General features: G+C 43.1%; 1 protein-coding gene across 1 annotated transcript in view; it reads left to right on the top strand.

Moving 5' to 3' along the window:
• Positions 1 to 1921, top strand: part of AKT2 (AKT serine/threonine kinase 2) — a 41241-nt gene extending 39320 nt beyond the window's left edge. The window contains exons 13-14 of the mRNA XM_018565075.1: positions 137 to 239; positions 1439 to 1921. Coding sequence (XP_018420577.1) covers positions 137 to 239; positions 1439 to 1518 — 183 coding nt within the window. The 3' untranslated portion in view covers positions 1519 to 1921. The remainder of the gene's footprint in view (positions 1 to 136; positions 240 to 1438) is intronic.
• Positions 1922 to 10069: the final 8148 nt, after the last annotated feature.

Here is a 10069-nt window from a genome sequence, read left to right on the forward strand (position 1 = left end):
AGCCGCTCTTGTATTTGCGTTGGTAGGTTTCTGATCCTTTCATATCGTAGGGGGGGGGGGGAAGGAGAGAGGCTGAGTGTAAAGTTTTATATAAGCTGCATGTAATTAATAATTGTTGCATTTTGTCTCTGATCAGCTGACCCCTCCCTTCAAGCCACAAGTCACCTCTGAAATTGACACCAGATACTTTGATGATGAATTTACAGCTCAGTCCATAACAATAACACCTCCTGACAGATGTAAGTAAATATTTTCACTTGTTTCAATCTAATTGACCTTAAACTGGAGCTTTACCCAAATCTTTAAAATGAAAACAGCCACTTGTAGAAATGTTTAGTAATGGCAATCTGCAAACACATAATGCTAGATAATTGCCGGCTTTGCATACGTTATTTTTCTTCTCACAGCGGCCATTTTTACTAAGGGCAGATTAATATATCACCCTTTACTTCCTGTAAGTAACGACATGTGACAATGCACATCATCTCAAGGGGGAAACATTGCCTTTCCCTGAGAGATTATGCAGTTTATAGATGAGATTTGCCAGCAATGCTCTGCTGATGTAACCTTTCCAGGATGCATCACTTAGGCACATAATGCATCACTAATGTACCAGGAAATGGGAAAAATAGTACTTGTAAGTAAAAGAAAACAAATTTGTCACATTTGGCTTGGTTTCAACTTAAAAGGAAGAATCACTGAGTTGATCAAATGTGACTAAGTCACTTGATAGATGTAGGAAATTTGCTCTGCAAAATGTTCAGTATGTATAGTAGAGACATGTACCAATGTGTGGGGCAGCCTTGGGTGGCACGGTAGTTCCTAGATCTTAACACTAAAGCTAATTTCTGCATTAATATTAGTTTGATTTAAAACGTTTGTCTTGCATGGGAATCAGACAAAAAACCCTGGTGGCAATATTAGCACTATGATATCAAGCAAGCTAACTAAGCATAGTGCGGAAATCGCCTCTTAATGCCCTCTGGTCAGTCATTTACACGTGCAGGAACTGCTTCCACTGAAAGCATATGATTCTGATATCCTCAAACATTCACTGGGATCTAGTATCAACATCAGAAGTAATATTAAAGCCTAACTGCACCCGGTACGTTTTATTTTGTCTTCAATAGAATGAGATTCAGTGAGAGCCTCTGTCATATCTTTGCTGTCAGGGATGAAACTGATGGGAAATCTCTCCGAGGACTCCCAACCCTCGTTAGAGTTGAGAAGGGTTGGGATGTTTTCTTATACTCTTCATTCCTTTCTGACCTGGTGACAACCCCCGCTCCCACACATTATTTCTGGAGTTGGGTTTTAATGCCATTGATAATATAAGAAATGCCTTTCTGTTTTGGTTGCACTACTACTATATTTGTGTTCTTGCTCTTGTGGAATCCCAGTTTGGTATTTGTCTTGACAATGTGTCTTTCCATTGCAGACGACAACCTGGATGCCTTAGAACCTGACCAGCGCACTCACTTTCCTCAGTTCTCATACTCAGCCAGCATTCGGGAGTAGGCATACGACGCCAAGGGACACACCAGGCAAAGAGACTTTCTACTGAAAGATGTGCAGAAGATCCCTGTCCCTTTCTGAAGTGGGGCAGGAACTCTATATTTGTTCTACCGTCCCCGAAAACCTAATTAAAAGACTACGTAATTGAGCAGAATTTACTTAGAGACAATTTGCTATATAATGCAGTCTTTCATCGTGGAATGAAATTTATGTTCATATCTTTTTAAATGCCTTGTTCTGCTGGGGCAGTAACAGGATTCTAAGCCATAACGCTGGAAAGAAACGGGGGCAAACCATCCTAAAAATGCGTTGTTTTTTTTAGCGCCCTCTGCCTCTTCCATAGGGCCCGCTCTCTCCTGAGCATCATCCTGTCCTCATAACGGTACCATGATCTTCACGGCAGGTGGAAAACCAAGCATGAAACGCAAGTCTCCATTTGTGCATGTTGTGCTAGGAAATTTAGAATGGGCAGTTTAAGTTTATCGGTGCTTTTTCCACTTGGTCGGTACAAGCAGTAAACAGTTATGCTTATCTTCTACCCCCCCTCAATCGCCTATTCCCAGTGCCCACCTATCCCTTATTCCTGCAGATGAATTGATGGATAGGCTGTGCTGCATTACTCAAGCTGTTGCAGGCCTCCGTAGCTGAACTTTGACACTTTGTTCCAGCGGGGGGCGCCCGCGTCCCCCCTGCCTCCCGAAGGGCATGTAAGTGGCTTAGCTTCAATAACTGAATGTATTCACAGGAATTTCTTTTTTTTTTTAAATGGATTTCCGGGTCAAAAGCAATAATTTCTGCTATTTTTAATTTCATGTTAATGTATATGAAGCCCTGCAGGCAATTTTGTTTTCTTTTTTGTAAAGAACTGGTATGAGTAGCACAAAAGAGCGACATGACTGGCGAGAATCTAATTGCTTAAGAACTCTGACAAATGTAAATGTCCTGCCTTCCCAGTCTTTGTGGAATGTACCATTTTCTGGGAAACTTTGGATATTTTGGGGGAATTAGGTTATATAATTGTTTTATGACTTAAATGAATGCCCGATTTTAGGCTTGGTAATTTTTAAACTGATGCCACCACCTAACAAAGGTAGATGAAAGCAACAGGAGTTTGTGGAGCAATAATAGAATTTCTTATTTTACAGAATTTCTAAACATTGCATTTTTTTTTTTTCTTCTGCTGTTTGCAGAACTCGGGTTTAAAGAGGCAGTCCCACATTCTGGTTCAGAAAATCTATACCTCCATCTTTAGAATACTTGCTGTTTAACAGGGCTTACAAACGCCCATTTTCATAAATAATCTGCAAAGTCGCTTATACACAGCATACAGTGAAACCTAACTCCTCCTCCCCCCCCCCCCCCCCCCACAACCTACGTTCACTTGGAGACTGCAAACAAATAGCTACTCATTACAACATGGGAAAGATCCCAAGGAAACTGTTCAGTGGGGCTGGCTCTTTAAACATAATGCTGTATGAGATGAATGTTTATCTCAGAAATTAACTTTTGTAGACATTTGAGATAAAAACACATTTTCTCATTTACTGTCTTTTTTTTTTTTTCTGGATAAAAAAAACAAAACACTTTAACAGTTTGTGTTTGTGTCAGTGAAATGAGAAAAATGGGCAATGAAGACGAGGGTGATGGGAGCACCTATACTTTAGAAATGAAAGGAAACAGCTGATAAAATGAAGTGTGGAGGTCATCATGTCTTCTAAAAACTGATATCTTGTATATATGAATAGAGATGGGTCTTTATCACCCATATACACCTGTATCTTTTATTGCATGCGCAGAGGATTGCCATTGTTTTTAATGGTGCTGGTTCACAAATATAACATGTCAATACACGTGGCCAAAGCAGTATAAACAGCAAAACGTTTCCCAGCACAGCCAGCATGCAAAGAAACTTGTCTCACTGCTAAGGTTAAAAACAGAGGTTTAGATACACGTGTTCTGCAGAAAATGTGAAAGCTGCGCCAAGGCACCTCTACATAGTGCGGTCCTAACTCTAAACCATGAGAGTCTCCATCTTGGAGCACATGTAGCAAAGGATAAAATTGGGTGCAGGTTTGTCAGGAGGAAGCCCAACCTCCCTTAAAGGCACAGGGGCGCACAAAAGACCCCGCACATCACAACGGCAGCTGAGGCCCCCCATGGGTCACTGCATCAAATCAGTCAAGCAAAACAAGTGGCAAACGCACTCATCAATTTGTTACCAGCTTTACAACAAGGTGCACACAGAAGGGCTTTAAACAGTAACAGCAAAAATTTCCCAGCACACTCGCCAGCCAGCATGCAAAAAACTTGTCTTACTGCTAAGGTTAAAAACAGAGGTTTTAGATACACGTCTTCTGCAGAAAATGTGAAAGCTGCTCCAAGGCACCTCTATATAGTGTGGTCCTAACTCTAAACTATGATAGTCTCCATCTTGGAGCACATGTAGCAAAATATAAAATTGGGTGCAGGTTTGTCAGGAGGAAGCCCAACCTCCCTTACTCAGGGACGCACAAAGGACCCCGCACATCACAACGGCAGCTGAGACCCCCAGTGTGTCACTTCATCAAGTCAGTCATGGTTTAGAGTTAGGACCGCACTATACAGAGGTGCCTTCAGGTTTCTCAGAGGTTGGCTGTCTCCTGACAAACCTGCACCCAATTTTATCCTTTGCTACATGTGCTCCAAGATGGAGACTCTCATGCTTTAGAGTTAGGACCGCACTATGTAGAGGTGCCTTGGCGCAGCTGTGCGGCTGTCACATTTTCTGCAGAAGACGTGCATCTAAAGCCTCTGTTTTTAACTTTAGCGGTGAGACAAGTTTTTTTTGCATGCTGGCTGGTGAGTGTGCTGGGAAACTTTTTGCTGTTACTGTTTAAAGCCCTTCCATGTGCACCTTGTTGTAAAGCTGGTAACAAATTGATGAGTGCGTTTGCCATTTGTTTTGCAAAGCAGTATAAAAAAAACATATGTATGGGTCTGAAGCCAGCCCTAAAGGCATCCTGTACAGACAACCCTATGGAAGCTGCAAATGCTGAACTGGGTTTCAACTTTAAGTGTGCTGGGAAACTTTTTGCTGTTACTGTTTAAAGCCCTTCCATGTGCACCTTGTTGTAAAGCTGGTAACAAATTGATGAGTGCGTTTGCCATTTGTTTTGCAAAGCAGTATAAAAAAAACATATGTATGGGTCTGAAGCCAGCCCTAAAGGCATCCTGTACAGACAACCCTATGGAAGCTGCAAATGCTGAACTGGGTTTCAACTTTGCTGGGTGCATACTTGTTCTGGGTTAGGGACTAAAAGAAGTATCAATGCTAGGGGTCAGCATGAATGTCAGGCAAGAAGAAAGTCAGCAGTGGCAGCCTTGGCATTACTGTAAATTTTTAAGGTAAAACCTTTTCGGTTTGTGTATATAGAGTTGGAAATGTTAAAAGCTGTGTCTTTTTTTTGTTCCCATTGGGAAGTGAGGGAAGGCAGCTTTCAGTGTACCTATTGAAAGATTCCCCTTTTCCTCCTCTTCTGGTGACAGCTGTAAAATATTTGATTTCCCATCACTTTCTATCCGGGTGATTGTGGTCACCAAGAGCAATACGCAGGGTGAATCTCCCCAGCAGGGACACAGAGCAATAAAGTTTTGGTTTTAACAGAGAAAGAACGTTAAATGTTTGCTCTAAAAGAACATTTGCAATCACAGTGACTACTGTGTGTATTAGAGAAGTAGAATTACACTGGGCATTTGTAAGACTTTAAATACTCCACTTATTTAATAATAATGCAGCCTTACTACTCAGGGATGGTGCATAATGGTTAGACATTTTTTTCCCTTTTTGGTTTGTTTTTCCTTTTCTGCATACTTTGGTTGCCATTTTAGGCATTTTAAAAGTTGCTTTCTTTGACACACAGATTCAGAGTTCATTGGGTTATACTGCTGACTACAGAATGATTTGGACATGGGCATAAAAAAAAGTGGGCCAACCCAGTATACCCCTTCCTGTTCCCAGCATGCCTAGTGTCCAGGAGTAGGGATGTTCTTTTTCTGCTCTGTGAGAACATTTCTTGCTAGCTATTTTCCTCCTATCCAGATTTATTTTCTTCAATCAAGACTCCACTACAAGCTGCTTGAGTTGGCCTCTGGATGCAGCTATGCTGATAGGGTGGTTTCCTCAGCACTAGGCCGGACTTTGTTTGGGCACTGGGCTCTGCATTTTGGCACTTTCCACACCTAAGTGTGCTATGTTAGCCATGGACTGCTTTTTGGTCGCTAAGCCCCAGATGTGACCCTGTTTCTGAAGACTCACCTGATAAGTAGGCTGCGGGCAGAGCACCAGGAGCTACCTTGTTACTAGGACCACTGGATACCATATAACATCCCCATATTAATGCTGAAGGGCCTAAGCTCTGACATGTCCTCTGGGTAAAGCGTCATGTACGCATACCACACTCTTTTCCCAACATTCAGCATTGAGGAAGTATTTTTCTGCCACTGCTCCTTGATTACAAGTAATACTTGGCTCTATCCTCTATTAGTCTCTGCTGCTTGCCTACACTGACCTGGTCACCTTCAGCCCTCTGAACATTTTCTGCTATCAGCAGTTGGTTTGTGAATATTCAAGGCCTAGCCTTGTACCTATGCCGCAATGCAGTGCAGAATGTTGGGTCATAAGTACATGGGAAACAGTCCAGCTGTACTGGTGCCCTCCAGCTCCTGATCCCCTAACAGTTCTGCAGCTGCCACAGTGCACCCCCTGAATAGCTCGACACCCTGACATTTTACCCCCCTGAGTCTATACCATGCTCAGAGTCTTCCCTAGCTCTAGCAGGTGTGGCCCTTTCCCAGCTGGAATTCTGCTCTCAGCCCCTCCCTGGTTCAAGTCTTCCAACCAACCTCTGCCACTGTACAGGTTAACAAATCTCCATGCAGCCTTTGCAGGTCTCCTCCAACACAGTTCCCAAACCAAAAGGTGATATCAGCCCCACCCAGGATCCCAAGGCCCCAACGGTCTCCAGACCCAGAAATGTAATCAGGTAGGTTACAGCCTCCCTTCATCAGGAAGAATAATGGCCTCTGTAGATATCAAGGAAGAGTATGTCCATTTCTCCATTGTATCAAGCATTTCTTCTCTTTGGTGTGGGTCTCTAGCACTTCCAGTTTGTAGCCCTGTGCAGAGCGTCACATTCCAGAGTTGTCTGCGATTTAGGTTCCAGATGTCATCCAGCATCCCCTACCCCTTTGTTTACATTCAGCTATCGGCCACGGACTCCCACTTGGCTGCGACCAGGAAAAAAAACAAAGCAAACTCCAATTCTGCAGCTTCCTTAATCTGAGGTTTTCATGCTTCAAACTGGAGCGAATAAAAGAGGTTGCATGACTGTTTCCTTTTAACCCTCCTGTACACTGGCCAGTGGGAGGAGTGATGCAGAGCCAGCACATTGCTGCAGTACTCTATTTTTCAGTGTATAAGACTATACTTTTTCATAAAAATGTTTACCTAATAATGGAGGGGCGTCTTATACACGGGGGGCCGAGAGGAGAACTGCGGTTGCGAAACTGCCGATACCTCTGCAAACTAGCCTCACAAGTGAAACTTCCGATTGCAGAGACAAGCTAACAGGTTTCCTCCAATCATGAGCCTTATGTACCCGATGTCAGCTGATGCTGAGGAGAGCCTGTAGCCAGTGCCCAGATGCAACAGGGAGCGGTAATGTCGGAGAATTCTGAGCCCATAAAATGTCAGAAAACAGAAAAAATCCCGGTAAATACCAATACCAGGAAGCGGCTGTCTTACTCTGCAAAATGTAAACTGGATGTAATCAGTTATGCAAAAGAGCATGGAAAATATTGATTTCTGGATTTTGGGTAAGAGAAGTGGGGGGTGTCCTATACATGGGGGCGTCTTATAGACGGAAAAATACGGTAAGTCCCACAGAAACAGTGATTGATAATTTGCAGACGTCATGCTTATCTAAGCAAATACACACTGCTTTGCTTCAATGTGAACAGTACAAGACACGGAACCAGATTCTGTTACATGTGTTTCAATCCAGGTCACACTGCATAGTGCAAGACACTGAACACAGCAAGCCAGTTGTATTCACTGAGATACAACGCTGCACTCACGTAGAGAGCAACATCCATGTAGCCAGGCCTAACTGTGCGCCAGTGATTTAAAGGGATCAGATGGCACAACGTCACATATTTCTTTTTTTTATGTAGCGAGTAATCAACTGTTACAACATTATAACAAATTCCTTCTCCAAAGTTTAACCTGTACAGTAAGACACTTGCACACATCAATCACAATCCATAAATGCAGAGCTTACATACAGGAGGGTGGTTGAGGCGTGCTCCCTTAAACGTGTACCCGTTTAAGGGACCTTTCCAAAGGGATGCTATCTTAGCGAAGCAGTGCGCAGAAATACCCCAGACCAATTACCGTAGCTGTAAGTGTACTTTCTGTGAACGCCAGGTGGTGTCTGGGAGTGTACCTACAATATCCCTCTTCATCAGGATCCTGTCCCTAACGCTAAACCTATGTTTGCCTCACACGTGGGTACCTATCTGTACCTGCACTTTCCATACTGTGGGCCTCCAAAGTGAACCTGCCTGTCAAAGATGGCCATCCAGATCTCAAGAGAACTCTGTCCGATCAGACACAGACTCTCCCAAGATGACATCTGGAGACCATGGTAAAGGACACCTTGGTCCTATGTCAGGCTTCCCTGGAGTCGGTAGTAAGCAGTAGTGGTCATGTGACTGCTTTGTTTACTACAGAATCAGGAATTAGTTTTAGTGATCCTAAGATCGCTGCCTCGCTCCCTTGCCCTGGTAATCTGACAAAGAGGGACTTTTTTGGGATTTCAAGTTACAGTTCTGCAGGCGAAATATAAACTACATTTATATTATCAGATATTTCGGAGTAATTAATCTGGGGATCATTATTTTTGCACAATAGCCATGCCACCATGTAGTTATACACCTATAGCGAAAAAATAAAAAAAAGCACCAATGAATGCAGTTATGTAATTGGGAAATAATTTCTAAATGCAATTAGAGTAAGTAGCTAAATGTAACCTTGTATCAGGCTTCTTGTAATCACTGCTATAGCATCCCTGAGATGGGGTGAACCATTTCCCCAGCAACTGACAACACCTGGGTGCAGCCAGCCATGATGTCACGGCTGGCTCCGCCCAGTTGTTGTCATTTAATGACATTCGGGTGTCCTCAAATAACCTGACCTCCGCCCTATTGATTATATATTGCTGGCATCTATCAGAATCTTTATTCTGCAGCAGGAGGTCGGCGGGCATCAAATTTGTTTTTACATTTCGACTCGTCGACGACAACGCTGGACCTCGTGATTGACCCTGGATTACGTTGTCGGACCAATTTTTTAGATTTTTATTTTTTGTTAAATAAAGGGCTTGTCAAAATCCTTTTTTGTGTTTTCTTTTTCCAATTCAAAGATTTTTTTTTTAAAGTCTGGTCTTTTTATTTATATTTGTATTTAACCCTTTAGTGAATGGGAAGGGGTGCAAGTGCCCCTTACTCATTCACTTTAATAAAGGGGTACCCCAATGCAAATAAGCTCCCCTGCCTGCAGACCCCCTCAATCAACGCCCCAGGGCTTGTGGGGAAGAGGCCCTTGTCCCAGAGGGGGACCCCACGCTGTTTTTTTTGTTTTTTTCTTCTTTTCTTTACATTTATTTCAATAAATAATACTTTTTTTTCCATTTTGCTTGCTACCTCCGAGGTAGCAAGGAGAAAAGCCGAGCCAAATGCCACTCGGCAGCAGTCGGCAATTCACTCACTGTCATTCGGCCCCTATCAGAATAGGGGCAAACGGCAGCGAGTGAACTGCCCGGAGCTTCGGCTCAGCCGATCCAGATGTTGGATCAGCTGAGTCTAACAGCTTCTGCACTTTGGCTCAGCTGAACATACAGAGCATGTTCGGCTGACCGAAGATAGCCAATGTACGGCTGATTTTAGCGTCTGTACGGCTGATTTTAGCGTCTGTACGGCTGATTTTAGCGTCTGTACGGCTGATTTTAGCGGATGTACTGAGCCGATGTGAATAGTTGAACACCGTTCGGCTCAGTCCACTTCAGCTCGGTTATTTACGCAGCAGAGTAAATAATGCTCTAAGACTTTGAGCAGACATTGGAGACCTCTTTCCACTATTCAGTCATAGGCTGCAGTGGTGCTTTTACTGCATAATAAGATGGTGGTGGTGGGGATGTATACTGAAGTTTCCATTGGCTACGTGTTCTGTGCTCTGTGTCCCTCTTTTGCAGCTCAGACAGTTAGGAAATGTTGTATAGCAAACTAAATGACATTCAGTTGGGGTTAAGTCTACAAAAATTGTAAGTATTTGCTTATATCTTTTCAATAAATGCAAAAATGTACCTGTTGATCCTGCCAGAAATCAAGTGCTTGCCTACATCCTGTGCACTCTGCAGTCATATCTCAAAGGAATTATCAAACCTGCACAGATTAATTATGTGGACTGCAGAAAACGTCTCCCTATGTTAAAGAGATAAGGAAAGGGGAGTGTTCTGTA

The sequence above is a fragment of the Nanorana parkeri genome, unplaced genomic scaffold (genome assembly GCF_000935625.1).
Source record: "Nanorana parkeri isolate BGI_ZX_2015 unplaced genomic scaffold, ASM93562v1 scaffold810, whole genome shotgun sequence".
Classification (NCBI taxonomy): domain Eukaryota; kingdom Metazoa; phylum Chordata; class Amphibia; order Anura; family Dicroglossidae; genus Nanorana; species Nanorana parkeri.